The sequence below is a fragment of the Brienomyrus brachyistius genome, chromosome 24 (genome assembly GCF_023856365.1).
Source record: "Brienomyrus brachyistius isolate T26 chromosome 24, BBRACH_0.4, whole genome shotgun sequence".
Lineage (NCBI taxonomy): Eukaryota > Metazoa > Chordata > Actinopteri > Osteoglossiformes > Mormyridae > Brienomyrus > Brienomyrus brachyistius.
This window is the reverse complement of record NC_064556.1, coordinates 5,657,814-5,681,356: the sequence shown is the minus strand read 5'-3', so window position 1 is coordinate 5,681,356 and position 23,543 is coordinate 5,657,814. Positions and strand designations below refer to the sequence as shown.

Sequence of the window (23,543 nt, the reverse complement as noted above, 5' to 3'; positions counted from 1 at the left end):
TGTCTTAGGGAGGTTCAACACGCCATGATCCCAGGAAGAAAGGTGGGTATTGAAGGACAGATGGAGATAAAGAAAACACTTCAATGAGCTCTGATTTACCGGCATTAGTCCGCAAAGATCACACGTGCAAATGTTTGCTTTATCACTATGAAAATCTCACAGGACATCTGATATAATCATTCCCGGCCTCTAATGAGTGTTCATTCGCTGTCTTAACATTAGGTCTCAGAAACAGCTGTGTTGTACTGATAGAGAGGGATATTTAAGGAGCATAAATTTGCTTATATTATGCATGGATCTGAGGGAATTCAGCATCAATCCACTGGACTGTGAGCTAACTGCTGAATAAGCATCAGCAAGCCTCAAAGAAAGATACAATAAATCGATTATTGTAGCAAAAAAGATAACGACCTTAAAACGGCCTCATAATTCATCTACGACCTCACTTGGCCGTGCAAAGAACATGATACCTGCATTATAATAATGGACCTGAAAGTCTTGCCCCTAATCTCTAACCCCTTGAACTCTAAAATGTAACTCTTTGAATCTTCATTTTGAATAGCATCCTAAATGCGGCAGCACACTGACGTGCAGCGCGCACAATTACTCGTCATAACTGAAGCCAGCCTGGATTGTTCGTGCGACGGCATGATTTGAGGTGCACAGTGTCGACCAAACCTGCTGCACAAAGAATAAGCGGAAGTTTATTTTTCATTTTTAAGTTTTGGGAGTGCCGCTTTGCCTACACACAGTCGGTAATTACGGAATAAATGCTAAGCGCTATGCGACCCGCGAGATATGATTTCAATAGATATACACCTGGAACTGAAATTAGGACAGGATTACTGAAGTTTTTTTACAGCGAGAACATTATTGATGCCTTCGCTGCCTTCATTTTTAATGTTATTATACTGCAGTCCTTAAAGAATACAGAAATGCCTATCAGCAGTGCAGTGAGAATATCGTGGGTATAGATGCGTGTGTCTTCGTCGGCTCTGAATCCAGAACAACTGGACTCCACCACAAACCACCACATGCAGAAAGAAGGACCTTGTCTGCATCGACCCTGCCGGGCTTTAAGTACCACGGTCACACTTGTAATTTCATCCTTTGGCTCAGGAGAAACCAAATCTGTTGTGTACGAGACATTAGCTGCTGGAGGAATTTACATTATTGATGAGGCTTCTGTTTAAGTATGCCAGGGCCCGGGACGGCCCGGTTGGACCAACTCAGCACTTCTACGGTTCTGCCCCAGGTTTATTTTTACCATAGTCAGCACTGTGCGAGAGCAGAGACAGCAGTTGATCTGGGACAGGCCATCTGTGTAAGCGCTTGAGATCTGTCTGTGTGCTGGTGCTAAGCCTACCTTCGGGTGTGTGTGTTTGCCTAAGACGCCTCAGCATTTTCTCTCGCTTTCGTGGGTCTGGGGGATGATTAGGCCTCAGACGAATGGCAAGATGGGCCGCTGTAGCGCGTCTGCTTGTTTAATTCATGCAGAGATCTTGGCCTTGCTAGCAGTCATGCCGGGTACTCAGAATTCACCTAACGCTCTCAGGCCATGGGCCGGCTTATAAACGGAGCGAAATTCGTCCATAAAGGCTTCATGGGTTAATTACTGTTCCAGCCCTGGAGGGAAGAACGGGACAAATAGGGAAATAAGAATTCACAGCGACCTCTGGCTCGGTCTTTGGGAAGACTGCAGAGGCAAATGTTCCATTGCATTTCCAAGGAGAAGCATTGTAGGGAGTTAATGCTTAAAGAGGAGTTTTTATTTGAAAATGGCCGCCTTGAATTCAGGGCCAGTATCCGGCAGGGTTATGAAGATTACTTGGCGATTTATTGTTGTGTGTATTTATATCGCGGCAACGGCTCTGACGAAGATCACAGTAAAAAGCAGAGATCTACAGCATATAGGGAGAGTTCATAATCCTATTTTTTTTCACTTAAAGCACATGGAGACCCAAATTCGGAGCATGTGCCTTGCAGTAGCTGTATACGCTATTTTAGATGAGACGCTGGCCCTCCGGTTACGTGTCCTGAATCACTTTGTTTGATGAATTTACACAACTTAAATATTTTATGTCAGTCCATACCGTGGTATTATACAACACAAAGTGGCTGAGTTGCAATTCATCCTCTTCTCTCCAGGAGATATTGAACCATAATTATGCCTTAGGTAGAGCTGTTAATTTTTAAATGGATTTCATGGTTTATTCATGTGCTTGTCTGCCCTGTTGTGATATTAAACTGGAAGACTGAATGAGAAGTCGCTCACATTCTACGTTATGAAATGTGTATTCTAGTAGGTAATGTACCGTGGCCACAAGGAAATAGCAGCTTAACTGGACTGCTCTCATCATTGTACATAATATTTTACTCATATATGTTGGTATGTATGGAAGTTAATGATTTCAGGAAATGGAGAGGAACCCAGTCAACGCAGGACACAAAGTAGGGGACTCCCTGGACAGGATGCTGATCCGTCACAGGACACAAGGCGGGGGTACAGCCTGGAGGGGATGCCAGTCCTTCACAGAGCACAAGGCAGGGGTACAGCCTGGAGGGGATGCCAGTCCTTCACAGGGCACAAGGCAGGGGTACAGCCTGGGCAGGATGCCAGTCCATCACAGGGCACAAGGCAGGGGTACAGCCTGGTCAGGATGCCAGTCCATCACAGGGTACAAGGCAGGGGTACAGCCTGGAGGGGATGCCGGTCCATAACAGGGCACTAAGCAGGGGTACAGCCTGGAGGGGATGCCGGTCCATCACAGGGCACAAGGCAGGGGTACAGCCTAGAGGGGATGCCAGTCCATAACAGGGCACACACACACATGTATCCACATTAAGGCCAATTTAGAGACACCGGTTTGACTAACTGCTGATGCATATGGTTAATGGTTATAGTGTTCACCTCACAGATCCTGTGTTGTACTGTTATTCAGATATATTTGATTAATGTCTGGAAATAGCACATACTACTGTATTTCCATGCAATCCCTATCAATGGCCCCTGTTGATTTATAGAGGATGGTCTCTGCACTTCCTGAACAAGTCCGGACAAGTAGCTTGCTTAAGCCAACAAAGAGGGCCTGAAGTGAAACCTGCCCTGGACTACAACACACATGGCGAATGGAGGAACACACAGGCGTTTTGTAAGCAGGAAGAATTTCAGGAAGCTGATGAGGACATTTGCATCTCAAGTTCCTTACTTGGAACATTCATTCTGGCAGCAGATAACAGTGCAGAGTAACAGATTGAAGTCATAGCTGTCTCTTCGTGTTGCCAAAACAGAAAATAATCAAAAAATTCAATATACTTGTCTGAAGGCTAACTAAGTGTGTTACATTTAGAATAACTGGCATCGTGACTACAGTAATAGGTTCCATTGCTTATAAATAGCTAAATTTGTGGTTACAAATGTGTATATCAAGCAGATGAATCATTTCTTATTATAAAGGACTTTAGTGCACAACATTTTGTGAAAGGGCCGCAACCATTGTCCGGGGAAAGCCTATCTCATCCAGCTTATCCCTGGGATTCCCTCATTCTTGCCTTCTGTGCCAGAGAGAAATTGAGAGGAACGGCGAAATGCCTCAGAAAACTAACATTTAGGGGTGGAGACATCATTGTGCATTGACGCTGAATGAGGGGTAAAATGGGTGCGGCCTTCTGTCTTTTGACCAATGAGTTACCGCCGAGTGCCTTCGTGTCGGCGGGACCATGGAAGCCTCAGCCAATTGTGGGAGGGCTTAGGATGAGGGGCGGGGAGTCTAACCGGAAGTATCTCGCGACTGGTCTAGCTGTCATTTAACTTCGACCGGCTCTGAGGGGAAGAGGACGGCGGCGAAGAAGCGCAGTAAAGGACAAAAAAAAAGAGGAGGAAACGGCAACAACCAGAAAACGAAGGAAATTCGAGTAATTTAGACACTATTGACAATGACATTTAGAGTCGAGCATATACCAGCAAACGCCGACTGAAAGCGACGTGCAAGTTGACTGGCTTTATTTAGGGAATCCAAGGGACCAGCCTAGCTGCCGATGACGTAAATTCGGTTTGATAAATAAATAAGGTTAGCAGGCTCGCTCGTCGAAAAGACGCCGTGTCATTGAGCAGGCAGGGCACGTCGGGGAGGAAAAACGCATCTCGCCGCCTGTAACGCAAACCGTGCGCCGATCGGCTTCGGGGTCTGGCCGGGCGCAACACGATCTGCTGCGGTGGAAACAGGGACGCGTCTCTGCGGAGCCGTCGCATTGGAGTCGGGGGATTAAAAAATAAAAAGGTGACAGGAGTCATTTCGTTCATAAAGAGGGCGACGGGCCAGTTTTAAAATAACCCTTTGAAAGCGGCCTCGTTTATGGTTTAATGTAATTGCGTCCGAAAAAAGGACGAACTGGCCATAATCCAGAGCAAACAGAAGACGTCACCGGCAGTCTGGAAGTGTTTGCAGTAGCAGGGAAAAGGAAGGAAATTAAAACCTTTAATACGTTTCTGTTATACATACGTCCGTGATTAGTTACATGTATGATATCATGATACGCAAAGGCATAATTAAACTGGCGTTAGACTGGTAGCTAATGGTGGGGTTAGCAGTTAGCATGCAAAGTAGCCAGCTGTCGAAAATATATTTGAGGTCGACGTAGCATTCCCCCCCCCCGTAACATTGTTAGTAGCTAGTTGGTTTAGACGATAAGACTTATGTGTGTTAGCGTTTACAGTGTAAGAATAACCATTTTCCAGTCTAGAAGGTGATATGTGGGTAGCACCTTTCATTTTCCCGATGTTATCTAGTTAGTCGGTCATAGTGTCGTGACGTCCAGGGTTATACCTTTACGTGGTGTTAAGTTCCAAACCCATGCATTGTTATTATTAATGAGCCACAGAAATAAATCATCACTACTCGTTTTGTCATTTCGTTGTGAATAACCCTCTGACGTTTTTGTGGTTTGTCTCTCTTATTTTTAAAGGAAATAAAGCGAACCGAGTATAATATTTGTCGGCGAATTTTTATTGGGCAACATAAATGGGGGATTACGGCTTTGGAGTCCTGGTGCAGAGCAACTCCGGTAACAAGTCGGCTTTTCCTGTAAGAAGTCACGCGCATCTGCAGCCTCCACACCACCACCAGAATGCCTCCCCGGGTCCAGCTTTTATAAATAACTCTGCCGGGAATGGCAGTAACGGTGGGTCGCCGTGGCTCTTCACTGCAGCGGCTGCCCATGGCAACATGCAAGACGAGATGCTTGTGTCAGAGAAACCCAAAGTCCAACAGCAGCAACAGGAAATGCAGGAAACGCAAGAAAAGCAACTGTCTCCGGGCCACCAGGAGACCGGCATCATACCTGAGTTGGAAAAGACTGCGTCGGAGGAGAGCAAGGGCGAGAACGGCACGACAGAGGGCAGCAATGGGAAGGGGAAGATGCGCATGGAATCGCCCGTCCTCACGAGCTTCGATTACCAGGAAACCTCGGTCCTGGGGACGGTCGCCCAGTCCACCACATCTTCCTCCTTGACTGGCTTCAACAACTGGTCGGCCGCGATCCCCCCGAACCCTTCGACGATCATAAACGAAGACGTGAGCTTCTTCAACCCGGCTGCCTCCGCCAGCAACGGGCCCTTGTTGTTCCAGAATTTCTCACACCACGTCAGCCCGGGTTTTGGGGGCAACTTTTCTCCCCAGATCGGACCCCTCCCACAGCATCACCCCCCCCACCCGCATTTCCAGCACCCCCACAACCAACACCAACAGCATCGAAGATCCCCGGCTAGCCCCCACCCTCCTGCGTTCTCCCACCGGAATGCTACTTTTAGCCAGTTACCCCACCTCTCGAATAATCTGAATAAGCCCCCATCACCTTGGGGAAGTTACCAAAGCCCCTCACCATCACCCTCTACCACTTCTTGGAGCCCCGGGGGCGGATATGGGGGCTGGGGTGGCTCTCAGGGCCGGGATTATCGTAGGGCCCTCAATGGAGGTATGACGCCCCTCAACTCAATCTCCCCGCTGAAGAAGACCTTCCCCAACAACCACGCGCAGTCGCAGAAGTACTCGCGTAGCAGCCCTGGTTTCAACCCCAAGTCCTGGATGGAGGAGAATATGAACCGGAGCGACAATATATTCCCATTTCAGGTGAGGACCCACAACCGGACATTAAAACAAGCAAATGACAAATATACGTGTAAATATATATGCATTTTTTTTTTGTGTTGGGCTCCAAAGTATTTGGCCAGATCTAATCGGATTATTAATGCTGTCTTGTGGCCTCATTTGACTGATGCGTGATGATGGATCAAAGCTGTTTGCTCTAAATGCCACAGGGCTCCGTGAGTAATGTGCTTCTGCCACCGTGATTCTGTTTGCTATGCCTTGCTGATTTAAGTAATTATGACAAGCGAGCTAAAAGTAGAACTTCTGCCAATTAAATTTTTATATATATATATATATATATATATATATATATATATATATATATATATATATATATATATATATATATATATATATATTAAAAAAAATAAAATAAAATATACATTTTGTAGAGGTTGCTCTATGGCTAATTAGTAGGCTTGGCTTGGACAAAACAGTATGTGCATTTAGGATTGTATCGCCTTTTGTAAAACACATTTCATGAGAAATGCAGCAATGAAAAAGGCCTCTTTTTTATAGGTGAGCTTTCTTCATCTGCTGTTTTGCAGTGTGACGTTGTCGTTCTACAACTGTGATGCTATGACAACAGAAATCGCCGGCTTTGGTTTGCATATGGAAGGGGTTGGATGTTGACTGTGTGTTGTAGCATGTGAAGCCATCTTAGTCGCTATGGCGTGTGTGCATGTACGGCGCATTTTTCTCGAGCGTAATCTGGGTATCGCTAATGTTGACCGAGTGGAAGAGAAAATATCGAATTGGCCAGCATTAGGAACCTACTTGTTCTTAAGTACATTTATTTGATTTTTGCATTTTTTTTTGCTCTCAAAGCTAGACTGAAATCTGTGCCTTGGATGTATAATGGCTTAGACAAGGAATGAATGCTGAATGATTGCAGCTAGGTAATTAGGGAATACTAAAATTAACTGCTGCAGCATTTTTTTGTGTGGTGGTGCCTGTCCTGTTGATCCTGTTAACGGGTTTTTCACGATCCTTTAGGGCTTTAGTATGTGCCGGCCTGCATTTAGGCAGATGCAGTCCACTGGTTTAAAAGATGGAAGCAGTTGTTCCTGTTACACATGAGCTGGCCTGATTGCCTGCTTTTTTATTTATTTTTTTTTGCCCTGGCTTTGTTTCTGGTCAGTCAGTTGACCTCTTTCAGCGTGGAACTGAATCTGCAAGAGCAGGAAAATAGCCGACATATCTGTGAATCACATGCTCCGTAGCTGTTGCTAAAGCCACGTGTTGGTCTGAGTTACTAGGTTATTCTCAGCATGAAGACTGTGCAAAAGTTGGATTTCGCTGTGTGAGGCATAATGCCCGAAGTGTTTCGTTTTCTTTGCAACAAAATTAAACAAAGAGAGACGCTTTTAATTTCAAGTCCAGTGTCTGTCATCAAAGCCAAACCAGTGTTTTCTTCTGACCATTCAAAAGCAACTGGTTGGCTAGTATAGAGTATATTTGTTTTGAATAATAATAATATATCCAAGTCGGCTTTTTTCCCCCAGTCCTAACAACTTGAAATTTTGTTTTTGAAGTGAAAAAGTGGCACTAAAGGTCATGAATTCTGATGATAAAATGAATGGTGAAGAAGTACCAAAACGCTGCGGTTGTTTAATTTCGAAGGGCGATTGGATACCTGCTTAAGTATGGATTTATTGTCAAGAAGAAAATGACCTAATATCATTGCCTTTCCCTGTCATTAATCGTTTAGTTCACCCGGCTGTATGTTCCATGATTCTGCTGTGGTTCCTTTAAAACAGGTTAGACCTAAAAGAGAGAATTTTAATTAAATTCAAATTGTAATTCCAGCTGAGTTTGCCTACAGGTCCTTATCTTGGCACTGACGGCTCTAACGTTGCATTTTTGGGCTTTTCTGGCAAGTGCTCTTCACTGTCTGCGCGACACTGCGCAGCGAAGGGCGAATTGCAAGCGGTGTCATCAGAGTGACAAGCGTATCCGCAGCCCGTACGACGTTTTGAAAGCAGATCGCTGAATACCCTGAGCCCCCACCCCTTTCTTATACCGCCATGTGTCATTTGAGACGGCACGCAGCCAGAACGTCGTGACGAAGCGGAAGAACATGGCTGAAGTGGTGCCTGTTCACCCACACGGCCCTGTAACTCCTGCTGGAAATGTCCTTAGAAAGGCCGAATTAATGGCCTGCGGGAGACTTCGAAATACGTCGCCTGGAAACGCCACGTCAGACTTCAGACCTCCTGCCTGTTATTTCTTATTAGTTTAGCCTTGACATCGTCTTAACTCAAACACGCCATCCTTATACTGCATCTCATTGGGATCATCTTAGCACAGGCAGAGATCTGTAATGAGGTACAATGAAAAGGCAAACTGGGCCCATGTAATAGTACAGTGTTCATTTATATTTTATGACACCCACAATACAGGTGTCTTGTATGCCATTTTGGCGTGGATGTGGTGCTTCTCATATTGAGGCAAGTCCGGGTGCTTTGTTATAAAACATCAGCCTTGCTTCATGTTGAGTTTAATTTCTCTCCTCTCAAGTTCTCCAGTTTATGTCTGTGTAGTCACTCGGATGGATCAGTGCAGTAATTTTGTGTTGCATCTGTCTCTTGAGGCAGTTTTAGATTTTGGTTATAGAAAAATTGTCCTGGAAGTATTTATTATTTTTTTTTATTCGTATCCCTTTAAAGATGATGCACGGGACAGGGTTTACCGTGCTTGTTGTATTTGGTTAAGCACGTAAGATCTTAACTATTTATAACACAGAACTTTGAGTCCAGGATGCTGTGTCAGCTCAGGAAAGAGAGAAACCATAATCGGCAAGTGTGTTCACACCTTTTTTGGTCAGCTGAATTACTCACATTGTTGTACGTTTAAAAAAAAATAAATAAAATTAACTTCAGACGCTGTACAGTCAATGTTAGGTTATAGTTTTGTCTAGTGTCACAGCTCAGCGTTTTATGTAGAAAAACATGGAATAGAATTGACAGTTGATGGAATCTTTCATGGTTTACATCCTGTGTAACTTAATGATTGTTTTAACGACAATATTGTGTAGTTCTGTGTTATACTAGGAAGAAACTGGGAAGAAAAATGTTTCGGTAATGGATTCATAGCATTTAGTTTACCAAAGCATAACATCTGACATCTGATTGCAGGGTGAAAACACACCCAGGCTGCAGGATCAGCTGATTCTGTTCAGATTTTTAGGAGTATAGCTTACAGTGAAGACTGTAAACTTGGTGCATTTTACTGGACTGATCTGCTCTGCTGCTGTTTTCGAAATTGGTTTTGCGTTGGCATTGGCCCGATAAGAGTGGGAGCTCAGGTTAGTCAGGCTGCCCGTGTTGTGTTTGGGCGTCTCTGAGAGAAGGAGCATCATCATCATGATAAAAAATAAATAAATAAATAAAATTTTCTCTTTCAGCCGGACCGTGCCAGGTCATTCGACGGCTTCAACATGCACTCCCTGGAGAACTCGCTGATCGACATCATGAGGGCAGAGCAGGATTCCCTCAAAGGTATGATTCTCGCCACTAGCGACGCCTCCTCTTTGACGAAGCATTGGTGTGTCACCAATTTCAGACTTATTTTCGTCGTTTTTCATGGAGATTGCTGAGCTTGTTCGAAGTGACCCATTTGTTCTACTTGTTAATATGTATAGCTACACCGGATTTTTTATTTTTTTTTTTAAATACAGAATTCCATTCAGGGTTTCTATAATTTTAGACATACAGTAAGCTGTCAGCTTTTTCTCCGTTTATGTGACAGTTGAATACGTCCACATGATGGGAAATAGTTTTTTATTTATTTATTATTATTATTTTGGCGGAATGATCCAGCAGGTTGGTAACGGCAGTAGTGACCAGCTTATTCGTGGCGGCAATATGCAAACGGATTTTCGAGCCCTGCAGCTTGATAATTTTTGCGTGTGGCTGCTGTAGACTCTGATAAGGCCTTCCGTGGTATGTGGCTTCACAGAAGACACAGGTGGGGTGTCAACAGAACCCCTACTTAAGCCCCATATGAACGCAAAACAGTGTGGGTTATGACAACTACTCCTAACTTAAGCGAACCAGTGACAGAGCCTATAACTGTGTGTGTGTGTGTGTGTGTGTGTGTGTGTGTGTGTGTGTGTGTGTGTGTGTGTGTGTGTGTGTGTGTGTGTGTGTGTGTGTGTGTGTGTGTGTGTGTGTGTGTGTGTGTGTGGGGGGGGGGGGGGGGGATATGGGGAAACAAAAATTTTGTTCTGTTTTTTTTTTTTTTTTACAAAACTCATCTTGTGAAGCTTCTGTACAGAACAGGGAATTGAATTGGAAACCTTTTAAAATGACAAAATTGTTTTCAGCCCATTAAACTGGTCTTGCAATACATTCATTTAGTGCATCTTTATTTTCAGTATAGTGTGACCAGTAAACTGAAGCCGTAATTATAGCAGGTAATGTGGTAGTATCACATAATCTGCCTATGAATTTCCCTCTGTCTAAATGGCTGTTGCGTGTTGTGAGGGGCTGTTGGAGAATTGCTCAAGGTTAATTTCATGAGCAGCTGCTTGCAGCCGCCCTTTTGGTGTGCGACGGCGCAGGGCATGACGCAACATGAAACCCATCTGCAGTGACCTAAAATCCCACTGAACCCTTGCCTTTTCTCTGCAGCGCCGTTCCGCTGGGTCGAGGCAGCTAGCTGGAGCTGGGTTGCCGGCGAGCGGCGCGGCCATCAATTTCTGACGGCGCGCGTTAATGGATAGCTGAGCAGCTTTAACCCGTTTTAACTTTAACTGATATGCGTGACCTTAAGCCGCCGTTTTCGTGTCTCCTCTCGGTTCTGCTTCACGTCGGACGAGAGTGCTGCAGTATTTATCGTAAACCATGCTTTCCCTTCACCTCTTGCATGGTGTCTGCTAATGATTCTGCTGCTCATCTTGTGTGAGACACGGCACCAGCAGTAGGAATTGCGCCGTATGAGATCTCGTGTGTAGTTACGGATTTGGGCATTAAATTCCTGGACGTCCGTCTCGATCCCATCTGAAAGACGCATGGAAACAAACATTCTCTTCACTCAACTTTTTGTTGAGAGTGAAGACCCTTAAAACAGGTGCTCTCCTCGCTAATAACCTCACCCCGGCAGAGCCTCCACAGCCAGATGGTGCTGGACGGCATCCCGGCAGAGAGAGAAGTCATTCTCGGGCCAGTTGTGTCACCGCTCCCTTGACGCTTGGGTAGTGACAGTCCCGGTTCATGCACATGGAATTCTCCGTGGCATGAGGCATGACAGGATCCTGATGTCCGCCTGGATAACAACAAAGCTATATGCAGATCTGCGTACAATTTGGGAATGAGACCCGGTTTTGTCCGCACTGGCTAAGGTGACAACTCTGACACCAGCACTGTCCTGCGCTTTAGGCCAATTGCCTGCGGAGAAAGGATAATGATTCTCTCAACCTATATTTGGCTACTTGGGCCTTTCGGTGGACGGTGCAGTTCTCGTGTGTTATGGAAGATTGCCTGTCTGTCTGTGTTCCCCCGTGCTCTGGTTTTGAATAGAACTCTTAACGTTTTGTTCTATTTTCTGCCCTCTATTATTATTTAAACATATTTTTCTCTTCCAACAATTAAGGTCGTTAGCTATTTTAAATTGTAGTGTGATATAATTTTTTTAGTTTTTTTTTTACTGTATAGCTACTGTTAGTTGTACTGTAAATTATTGTGTACTAATATTATATGGGTCTGGGTTTTTTGCAGTGAGTTTTTCCTTAACCCATTTTTTGTTATGAAATGTCTCAAACAATTGTTCAGCCTTATAAAAATATTAACAGGCTAAACCTAGGACCAACGTAATAAGCTGTGTTTCCTCAGACTAGTAACCTATGATGTAAACAAACATCCGCTCGTTATGGCAGTTCCTAATCGCCTTCATCAGAAGTCCTTCGCCGAGGGTGTCTGGCTTCCATGACAATGTCCGGGGAGGCACTTGGCGTTGTCGGCCTGACCTTTTTAATGTTTGGAGTGAAGTTGACCATCGTCTGTAGCTCCCCATGCACCGATAAATACCCTGAAGGGCAGTGAAGACCCAAGGACAAAGATTAGACACCCCCCCCCCCCCCTTCCCCCATAATCCCCCCCCCCCCCAATATGACAGACCCTTCCCCTCCTAGGCTGTGTCTGAAAGAGGAGGCCCCCCCAATTTCTAAATGCAGCCTGTCTATGGAAAAAGCCGCAAGAACCACAGCAATACAGTCAAGTGTCCTGGATTTGCACTTTCAAAGAACTATTTTCTTGGAGAAATCGAAACAAACAAGAAAGAAAAACCTTTTCGCTGCAGGAGACACTGAACAGTCCTCCATCTGCTCGCTTTTTAAATGTATTTTATATGCGTTTATCCAGCAGACGCCTCTACTGAAAGCGGCGTGTCTTTTGAGAAAACGGGGTCAGATAGTCCCTGGGGCGAATGGGGGTTAAAGGCCTCGCTCAAGGACGCAGTGGTGGAATTGCTGTGCTGACTGCGGGATTTGAACCGGTGACCTTCTGATCACAGACGCAGCATCCTAACCCGCTGAGCCAACAGTGCTGAAGGGTTTGCTCTAATTACAGAACGACCCGTTTTTAATTCGCTTCCCCTCTCTCGTTTCAGGTCGGCTTGGATTCACTCACCCAGGGGGAGACAGTCCGTTGCCCATAAATGGTGAGTGGAAATTAAGGGCGTTGCTAATCACGCGACGGTGACCCAGCCCATTCAGAACAGCAGGACCAAACAAAATCTTTATACAGTCCTACAGTGTCAGCTCTCCTAGTGGGTGCATGTGGGTTCCTGCTTTAGTGTTAATAGAAGCTTCCATTCTGGCCTGCTTGGGAAAAGCTGTATGTAAATACATTTCCCAGCATGCACTGTGTGTCTTTAGCATGTAAGTGAACTCCCTTGCCTCTGGTCCACGTTAGAGGTTTGCTAACGCCCTGTAAGCACTCGGCATGTGAGCAGACGCCCGGAGGTGACTCCCAGTGTCGCTCGCTAGCAGCGTTTAACCCAACGCGCTGGCTGTCGCTCTGCGTGTCCCGGAATCTACTGGCATCGGCACATGGCGTCACGCGCCTGTCGGACTGGAATCACCTGCGAGCCCATGGAAGGCGTTCTCCCACGCCCGACTCCGAGGATTTGGGCTGGGGGGAGGTTCGTGGTCCTGAAGAGCAGGTGGCACTCGTCCCAGCAACCGATGAGGCGTGTAGACACACTGCAGCTGTGACGTACTGAAGGCGGGGCCACCCCCAGCTATATGGCCAGCTATGTGCAGTGACTGAACATGGGCTAGCAGGACCAGAACATTGAGAACCGTCAACCTTGATGTGTCCCCCCCCCACCTGCTCTGACATCTGTCACCTGAAGGTTTTAGGTGTTGCTCCTGGGCTAATGTTTCCAGTGCGAGTTGAAAGCTCTCTATCCTCTGTGCTGCTTCCACTCACGGGGCTGTTTTCTCTTATCTTACACGCAGCGAGGAATTACGGACGGCGGCGAGGTAATGAAGTAATGTGGTTGGCGGGAAAGGGGAGCATGTGTTTTTTTTTTTCTCTAAAGGTGTTCGAGTGACATATTATAGGAAGTGTGATTTCAGGTGAATGTGTGTGTTTGAATGACCAGATGGAGAAATTTGTAATTATAAATCCCATCTCCTTGTCTGTTGGTTGTTGTCCTTTTTAATTGTGCTTATGTCCATACAAGTGAAATTTAAGTGAAAATCGGCTACTTTAATTTGCACGGGAATGTTTGTGGGTGGATACTTCTTGTGCAGGCATTTAAATTAGCCTGACTTTACATGGTGCGCTTGGGGTCTCTCTCAGGGTCATTACCTAAGGGTTGGGGGGGGGGGGGGGATTCGCGACATCCTCAGGCACCGCCCCAAGTGCATTCAGGCGTGTCTTGGCAGCCATTGAGAGTGCAAAAGGTGTGTCATCATGGCTCACTGAACACGACGGTATAAACAGTCAGCTGTACATTCTGTTCGCTGTAAGCGCCAAGTCATACTAATGCTCTAGGAATGTCAGAAATGAAACCTAATTATGGCATCGCGTCCATGTCGAAACTGGAGGGCCAACAATGCACAAAGTGGGAAAATATGAACCTGCAAGTTGTAACATTTCACGCGAGTAAATGTCCCACTTGCGAGCACAAATATGAAACTCGCAAGTGCGGAAAAAAAAAATCGTGCACGCCTGACACAGTCCTTTTTTTCTTTCTCGAATGTTTATTTGCTTTTCGATTTGATACCATGTCCTTGTGTTCCAAGTGGATTATCTTCGACTGTTCCCTGCTAGAGTGAAATTTCTGTTTTGACACGGAGGTGGTTTTGAGAGTTTTGGGGGGTGGGTCATGGCCATTTGTCTGTGAATGCTATTGGATGAGGGCTCCTGGATTGGTGATTGGCTGCTCACTACGGAAAGCTGCTTCAGATGACAGACTGCGGACGATAGTGATGGGAATTCCGGCTCATTAATTTAGTAAGTCGGATCATTCATTTGGCTCAGCTCGGCAAAAATCGCTGGCTCTTTTAGCTCCCAAATGTCTCTTCATTTAGCGTCACTTCTGGCTTTTATAATTCACCCGAATATAGCGATTGTAATTATGCTAAAACGTTATTTCCAGAATACCATTATTTTAAATTGTTTGGTATAAAAACATTAATGTTAAAATATCACACTATTACTTGTGTATTAAACATTGTAAATTACCATTTTGCTACAAACACTAAACGCAGTGCGTCTGGTTCTTGTGTGCAAATGACAGCAGCATTAGAATTTAGTGATGGAAAAAATGGCATCGCATGAACCATTTGCTGTGTTTTTTGAACACCCTAAGTGAATCTCTTGAATTGCTTTGGGCCATGCTTTGTGCCTTTTTTTTTTTTTTTAGAACGGGGAGCGCCATCTTGTGGGGTCAGAAAATATAGCAGCTGGTTCATGAATCGTCATTTTGCTCATCGCTAAATTCTAATGCTACTGTCATGTCCATATCAAATAAAATAACTATCCAAAACGCAAACTGTTTCTAACATTTCATAATCAAACCTGAACCTTGTGCGCCACATAACAAATAAAAAAAACAAACATTTATTTCAATGTGAAGAATAGCTGCATCAGTTAGTGCAAGGTGTGCTCATAGCTGACTGCTCTTATTGTCTTGTATTAATTAAAAAGAGGGAAAAAAAAAGGCTTTTAATGGGAGCCGGCTCCCATTGCTCATGTGAAAGAGACGACTCGTTCTTTAGCGACGCATCACTAGTGCATGAAGAGGAATGTCAACTGGTAGCTAGGTTTAAAGAAGGCCGTGGTTTAGCCATATTAAACTAACGATTTAATAGTAAAGTTTTAACTCTTGATGAGCATGCAGTCAGTCAGAAAACCAGAAGCCATCAGCCAATAGTAATCGCTGACCGAATGGCCATGAACGCAGCCCCCAAACTGTCAAAACTCTACCTTATGTCAGGAAGTCAATGGCAGGGACAAAAAGAAGATGGAGTGAGCACAATATTATGACACATGCACATAATTCTTTTTGTGCTCACGCGTTTTCATTTTTGTGGTTGTTACTTGGATGCTCATGCACACGAAAAGTTAAAACTTTGTTTTTCCATCTTGTGTTTTGTCGCCCTGACACAGATGTGACACAGATGTGACACAGATGCGATGCCATTCCCAGACATTTCATGTTGTATTTGGAATGAGTGTAATGTCCAGCCAATAACAATGCTGGCTGAGCATCATGTGACTGGCTCTCTGCAGGTCATTCGTCCCTTTTCCCCATGGAGGACAGCTTCGGCGATGACGAGCGTGGAGATCAGGGCCTGCCTGGCCTGGGTTCACCCCACTGTTTCCCCCATCAGAATGGCGAGCGTGTCGAGCGCTATTCCCGCAAGGTGTTCGTTGGTGGCCTCCCCCCTGACATAGATGAAGGTAAAAAAAACTGTGTATGCTCAGGATTAAGTACTGTTACATTAAATACTTGCCTCCCACCTCTAAGATTGGGGGTTCGAATCCCTACGCCACCTTACACTTCATTAAAGTGCCGTCTCTATATTGCCTGTAGTATTTGTGTCCACAATGATGACTGGCATTCCGTTCTGGGTGCCTGTGCAGCTTGGTTTGGCTCCCCTGAACCCCCTCTTCATTGATCTTCCTCCTCCAAGATGGGGGGAAACTCTTTCCCTTTTCCAAATGTCATTTTACTCCATTTTTCTTTTTTGCTCATTGCGTTTGTAGCATTTTAATAGTCTGTGAACGTTCCAGATGTCCTGACCGGAGCCTGATAGAAACATGGAATGTGTAAAATTTAGCTTATCGATCCACTTCTTCCGCTGTCCCTGCCGGGGCGGGAGCGTTGTCACACCTCTAGGGGAGTGAAAAGAGCATAGCACCTCAGAGAGCAGTCTCTAACCAGCAGACGGACAAAATGGTGGGAAAAGTAGGTCAGTCAGAACGCGAATAGATGATCTTGAAAGTGCTTGGTGCTGCGAACACACAGGCACTCGGCGCAGGACACCATTTTGGGCCGCAGTCCCACGTAGCTGCCAGGCGCGGCTGTCTGGGCACCATCTGACCTGCTTTATTAGCCCTTATATGCTAGGTGCCCGTTACGCATTCCGGTGTAACCCGCTGTTGTTGTGAACCCCCCTAGGAAAAATGCGAAGGATCACTGTATAAAGATGCTGCATGGCCCGCATGCGGTGATGTTTTATCGACGTGTCTGTTGACGGCGCTGCCTCTTTCAGATGAGATTACCGCCAGCTTCCGACGTTTCGGTCACCTGTTCGTCGACTGGCCTCACAAAGCGGAGAGCAAGTCGTATTTTCCCCCTAAAGGTGAGCGTGTGCGTGCCTGGTGATGGTGGCCATCTTGCTAACCGCTGCGCTACATACGGCCACGCATATGTTGACCACTTCCTCTTGCCACACCCTACCCCCCAGGGTACGCTTTCCTGCTGTTCCAAGACGAGAGCTCAGTCCAGGCCCTGATCGATGCTTGCATCGAGGAGGACGGCAAGCTCTACCTGTGTGTGTCCAGCCCCACCATCAAGGACAAGCCGGTAAGCACGCCTCTCTCACCTGCCTGGACTCTGCACTCTGCTTAGGCCGGGTCTGGCCTCCCCGAACAGAACCGACGCAGACTTCTGCTGTGTCCGCATGCAGGTCCAGATCCGACCCTGGAACCTCAACGACAGTGACTTTGTGATGGACGGATCACAGCCCCTTGACCCCAGGAAGACTATTTTTGTGGGCGGTGTCCCTCGCCCACTGCGTGCAGGTAATCCAAACGGGGCGGGCCCTATTTTATTTATTTATAGCTATCGTTAATTACGATGCCACTGTAGTTTAATAATGTATCAGAGCCCTGATAGGGAGGCTCTGTTCTCTGTGCTACAGGGACATTACAAGAGCTTCATCTCACTGGGTCTCTAGCGGCAGTGTTTACCACCACTCACTTGTGTAGGGCCCCCTGTTGGCTGCAAACAGTCACTACACCAAATTATTGAATAAACATGTTCTTTATTTAGGAGATGCTGAACCGACATGTTCTTCTAGCCTGCTATGATCTTCCGACTCCATTCGCTTGTGATTTTATTTAGCTTTTGAATCCCATAAGGAGGGGGGGGGTGGCCCAAAGTGCCCAGAAAACAACCAGGCGAGCCCTGACCCTCCCCATGCGTGTGTCTCTGTCTGCAGTGGAGCTGGCCATGATCATGGACCGGCTGTACGGGGGCGTGTGCTACGCCGGCATCGACACCGACCCGGAGCTGAAGTACCCGAAAGGAGCCGGCCGGGTGGCCTTCTCCAACCAGCAGAGCTACATCGCGGCCATCAGCGCTCGCTTCGTGCAGCTGCAGCACGGCGAGATCGATAAACGAGTGAGTAGGGGGCTCGTGTGTCCTGTCGCTAATGCCGAGTGCCGTTTACCGAGGTGCGAGCAGTTTATGCGATTGGTGCAATGGGTAAATGGAAAACTCCTTTATTTACCGTTTGCACAAGTACGAGTACGTTGGGATTCTTCCCTTGGCCCTACCCCGTCTTGCTCTCCGTAGCTTGGGGGTGACAGTGCAGGGTAAGCGGGCAGCGTGCAGCACCCCTGGAGCCGGGGGTTAAGGGCCTTGCTCAAGGGCCAACGGACCTGTGACTGTTCTGCCGAGGCCTGAACTGGCAACCATGCGATCATGGACACATGGGTCGTATTCTCAGGAAAGCAAGCATATGGTGCTGTTCGACGTCTCGTGCTAAATGTTATTCCTGTATGACTTTGACATAAATATCCTGACCCTTTCTTTAATTTTATGATATTGAATGAAATGTGTGTCCATGCCCCAGTCAGTGAAAGTGTGTTTCCTACTCCTAGACCCCAGAGGGTTAAACTACACTAAACTAACTAACCAGCGGGTGGTTTATCTGCAGAACAGTTTCGACACCGTCGTTTATCAGACGCTATGTTTCTTAAAGCGCACCTCAAGATATTTAAAAATAACATTATAAATGTGTTCTTTCTGCGATGGGTCGGCGCCCCGTTTTTGCCGTTCTCCCTGCCTGGGCACCCGTAGCCCCCAGGACAGGCTTCGGACCCCTGTGACTGCACAGGACGAGTCTTATTAACTGCCGTCCTTGTCCCACGCCGCCCCCTGCAGGTGGAAGTGAAGCCATACGTCTTGGACGACCAGCTGTGTGACGAGTGCCAGGGCACGCGCTGCGGGGGCAAGTTCGCACCCTTCTTCTGCGCCAACGTCACCTGCCTCCAGTATTACTGTGAATATTGCTGGGCGGCCATCCACTCGCGCGCCGGCCGGGAGTTCCACAAGCCGCTGGTGAAGGAGGGCGGCGACCGGCCCCGGCACATCTCCTTCCGCTGGAACTAGGCGGGGGCGGTGCGGCCGGCTGCCACGCCCCCAACCCAACCCCAACCACACACATAGATAGATTATATATATATACATATACATATATATCTATATAAATGCACTTTTCTGTTGCTGGTTCCTTTTTAAGTTTAGAATCTAATCTTTAATTTTTAATTTAATATATTTAAAAAGAAATATTAAGACAAACAAACGTGTTAAGAAAAAAAAGACGAAATCCCACTTTCCCTCTGACTGTGTATGATTTTATTTTTTATTTTTTTTTAATGTCTTAGTGAACGTCAAAGTTGAGAACTTCCAGTATGAACGTAAACGTTTCATGGTCTGATAGGGCTGCATATTGATCCCGCCCCCCCCCCCAACCCCCACCTTGTGCATAATTGGCAACAGCTTGACCTTTCAGTACGGAGTACGTCTTCTCGAGCTCGACGGGAATAGTTCGCTTCCGGAAGGACGTGTAGCTTGTGTTACGGAGAAGAGAGTGCAATTTCTGTAAGGGTGCAGTTTTCACATCAAAAACCCAGTCCTCACCTTAATCACCTTAATTGTTTTTTTTTTTTTTTTTTTTATAAATAATACCCACAGGCTTCCTGTGCATTTAGATAAATTCCGTTGTACGACTTTATTATTTGACAACTGCTTTCATCACAGCCGTTTGTGTTCTCTCCATTTTGACATGCAAAACTTAATACCTCAAGCTTAGCTGCTAATATCGAAAGGTATATTCAGAGTAATTCTCTCCCCCCACTCCCCTAAACATGGCAATTGATGGGAAACAGATTCGCGACAGTTAGGTTCTCGCCAGTGCTTTTCTCCCCGATTTCCGTTAGAGGTTTCCGATATTACAAAATGACTGGAACGTAGAGTAACTGGATCAGAGGCCAAATGCTATAGGAGGAAGGCCCCCCCGGCCTGTGCTCACGTCGGAGGAGGAGCATTTGGTACGAGCAAGCGCACGACACAGTGGGGCACGCTGAACGAGACGAGACGAGAGCATCTTTCTCCTCAGAGGCGACCGAAAGCCTAACCACATTTTTGTATCACCTGTGTCAATGCAGCGAATGCATGTTTATAGTCTAGCTAGTATATAGCATGCTGTCTGCTGCATTGTGTGCTGCAGCTTGCAAGTTGCTCATTCAGACCAAGACTGAAACAGAGGTAATATCTAGACGCTTTAAGGAACTCCAGCCAAAGATGGTTGTTGCGCCGTGATTAATACTGTAACGTATTCCTATTGTCGTCAAAATATATTTTGTTGATTTTTTTTTTTTTTTATGGTTTATCCTAAGATGAGACAGGCTCCAGCAAACCAAAGATTGGCCTCGAAATCAATTGAGCACAGTTAACGTCCAGAAGCGCCTCAAACAGACGTCTTTCTGTAGGTCGGTCCACTCATTTCCAAAGGTCAAAATGGAGACGTTTTGTTTGGAGATAATCCGAAAACAAACGCTTACAGTAGTCGTAGGTTATTTACAGATGTACTGTATCTGGATCTGCTAACGTAACTTGTCAGGGATTTTAGCGCTGAAATAAAACTTATTAATATACTAGTGAGAACTTACCCTCGTGTTGACTTGATGGCGTTCAGCCGCACCGGGTCTCCCGTGATATCATCACGGGGACACGGTGGCTGAACACTTTAGTAGTTTAACACTTTTTGAAGAATTTGCTGTTTATGAGATGAAAAAGTGATTATTTTATACATGGCCTGCTGATTTTTTGGTACAGTGTTTTCTAGCAAAATTATTTTGTCATGCACATGTAAACATTTATTATGCACTACTTTTCTAAATCTTTTTTTCCAACAGTCATTTTAGGCACATTTTTCACTAATGGGGAAAACTCCTTTTTGCAATACCTCAATTTTTCACATTGTGAAAGGTAGCTTTTGTACTTTTGTTACTGAAAGATCTACATTTATGGTAAATTTCATTTAAAAGAGAGAGTGGTTTTAATATATTTTATTTTCTATTATGCTTTTTATACATTTCAGTGCTGAGGAGTCTCTCCATCTCGGAGAGTATTCTGGTGTCAGTATGACTTCGGTTCTGCAGAGGAAAGAGCAAAAGTGTATTCCGATCTTTTACACGAGACGTTTCTGAACAAGCGGGGAATTAAAAAAAAAAAAAGTGCATCTTAGAGCATGACAACAACAAGTTGCTACACAAAATTTAATGTCAAACTATCTTCAGCACCTGTCAGTTTTAGATGGACGCAAGTGTGTTTTGTCTTGTTTTTTCCCTCCTCCCTGAAAATAGCTGGAGTTACTATAAGAATGCAAATTTGGTTCGTGTTAGGCTGTCGCGTATCAGAGGAATGGATGTTAGGTGTTTAGATATTTCAGCATTTTAAAATATATATTCTTGAACTGCCAACTAGCTCCTATTGTAATCCTTAGCATGCATGATTAAAATGAAATAATTACAGAAATAAGCTTAATAAGCTGAAATTAATTGTTGTGATTGTGTACCAGACATGTTTCTAAATGTTTAATTTATTAAGGAATCCGCCCCCACACCCCTCCCAATGTGTTAATCTATTTGCCTTCACCATACACAGCCCCTCTGCAGGACTTGTAGAGAACTCGAAATCAATTTTACAGTGCAGGACTTTAGAATCTTATAGGACACTGTTGAAAAGACTTGATCACTCATACACCTTTCTTTCTGGGTACTGAGCCTTTAAAGAAAGGGCACTTTAAAACTTGAATGTGGTAAATGTTGCAAGTTAACTTCAAGTTGTTATGTGCAATACCTTTTATTTTGAAGTTTTTTTTTCTCTCCTCCTCTAGATAAAGAGTCCTTTGCAATGTAATTCTTTAATGCCATTTTTAATTGCAGACATTTAAAGAAGATGTTAATGTTTTTCACAGTCATTTTCTACTGTTGTAATCCTTTTCATGCTAGTGTTTGTAAAAATGGAAAAAAAAATCAAAACTATTTGTACTAATATAAATAATTGAAGTTATTTTTAAAAGTTTAGGTTTTTGTGCTCATTTGCTTATTTTATTTCAAGCTACTGTGATTGATTGCATTGTAATTATATCAATGTATTTAGCAGTTTATTGGTATATTTTTAATTGGAATGTAATTATTTTTTATAATTTTGATCAGATTTGTGTTATATTTTTGAGGTGAAGCTTTTAATATGTTAAAGTGTCTAGTTTTTACTAATTTCTATATCGTGCTACCACAACATGGTTCACATTTACAGAAGGAAAAAAAAGTTAAATATTTGTTAATGATGTTACTTAATAGCTAAATTTCATTAGTTTTTAACTGTGTATGGGAAGGTTATTTATTAATAGCATTTTTACTTAAGATATCACCTTAATTTTGTCATTTGCATTTATAAGTTTGTATTTTTGTATTTTGTTTCTAATTAAGTTATGTCATACAAATGTCCATATTTTTAGGGGTTGGTCTGTAGAAGTGCTGGTGAAATGAAACGAAATCTAATGTTATTTAATTGTTTGCAGCCAACTATTTATAACAGTATGCATAATTTTTAAATATTTGTAATGTGAAATGTTGAATGAATAAAAGTTAACTGTGACAACATGGCGCAGATGGAGTCCCTGCTAGCGCCCCCCCCCCCACGCGCACACACTTTGGGCTTAGTTATCTTTTTAGATATTTAAAATAGTCCCATCCGGAATTTCCATCCATTTTCCAAACCACTTATCCTACTGGGTCGCGGGGGGTCCGGAGCCTATCCCGGAAGCAATGGGCACGAGGCAGGGAACAACCCAGGATGGGCGCCCAGCCTATTGCAGGGCACACTCACACATGCACACCTACGGGCAATTTAGTAACTCCGATTAGCCTCAGCATGTTTTTGGTGTGAGGCAACAGTGCTAACCACTGCACCACTATGCCGCCCCCATCCGAAACGCAAGTGTAAGAAACCCGTATAAAATATAAAATCGTTTTTTTTTTAAATATCCTTAACGTGAAACACTTTAAACCATCTTTCGATATGAATACTGCAGTTACTTGCAATGAAACAAATTTTAGCGCCCTCCTCTGGCAGGATCGTAGTTAACATATCGGTCTAGGTTAATTCGCATCTGTCTATGTTTTTATAATGGTTCTCAACCTTGGTCTTGACAGCCAACAGTCTACAGGTTTTTTACTGTACTGAAGCACTTAGGCCCTTGACTAAATTAATTAGTTACGGCACTTCATTCAAATTGCCCTCTCCTTGTATTGAGGTTGTTAGTTCTTCCACAGCTGGGTAAACATGCATATACTTTTGCCAACCAAGATCAAGGTGAAGGACCACAAATCATTTAATTGAAATCGTTATCAAAAATATACACGGGGGTAGGTTTAACTGGCATTATACGTGTACCGTTAAAGTCAATTTTTGATTTCTAAGCGTGCGAAAATGCTCTTGTGTAATTAGATAATGATTAAACAGGTGTTTCATGCTATTAATGATTGATGTGGTAACAGCTGAATTTGTGACTTATAAGAGAAAACACTTTAGAATTTCCAAAATATAATTTACCCGAAACAATACTCCTCAAAAAAAAAA

The 23,543-nt window shown here is 44.6% G+C and overlaps 1 protein-coding gene across 4 annotated transcripts; it reads left to right on the top strand.

Moving 5' to 3' along the window:
- The first annotated feature begins 3,793 nt into the window (after positions 1-3,793).
- cpeb4b (cytoplasmic polyadenylation element binding protein 4b) lies at positions 3,794-22,564 on the top strand. 4 transcript variants are annotated; one of them, XM_048994843.1, is made up of 11 exons: positions 3,794-4,280; positions 4,966-6,128; positions 9,553-9,646; positions 12,756-12,806; positions 13,609-13,632; positions 15,893-16,063; positions 16,879-16,968; positions 17,074-17,192; positions 17,296-17,410; positions 17,830-18,011; positions 18,777-22,564. In XM_048994843.1, exons 2-11 carry the CDS (start codon positions 5,022-5,024, stop codon positions 19,002-19,004), a joined length of 2,181 nt encoding a protein of 726 aa, XP_048850800.1. In that variant the 5' UTR covers positions 3,794-4,280; positions 4,966-5,021; the 3' UTR covers positions 19,005-22,564. The 4 variants fall into 4 exon arrangements, with proteins under 4 accessions (XP_048850800.1, XP_048850802.1, XP_048850801.1 ...); XM_048994845.1 differs by having other exon boundaries at positions 3,817-3,915; XM_048994844.1 differs by having other exon boundaries at positions 3,817-4,070.
- Positions 22,565-23,543: the final 979 nt, after the last annotated feature.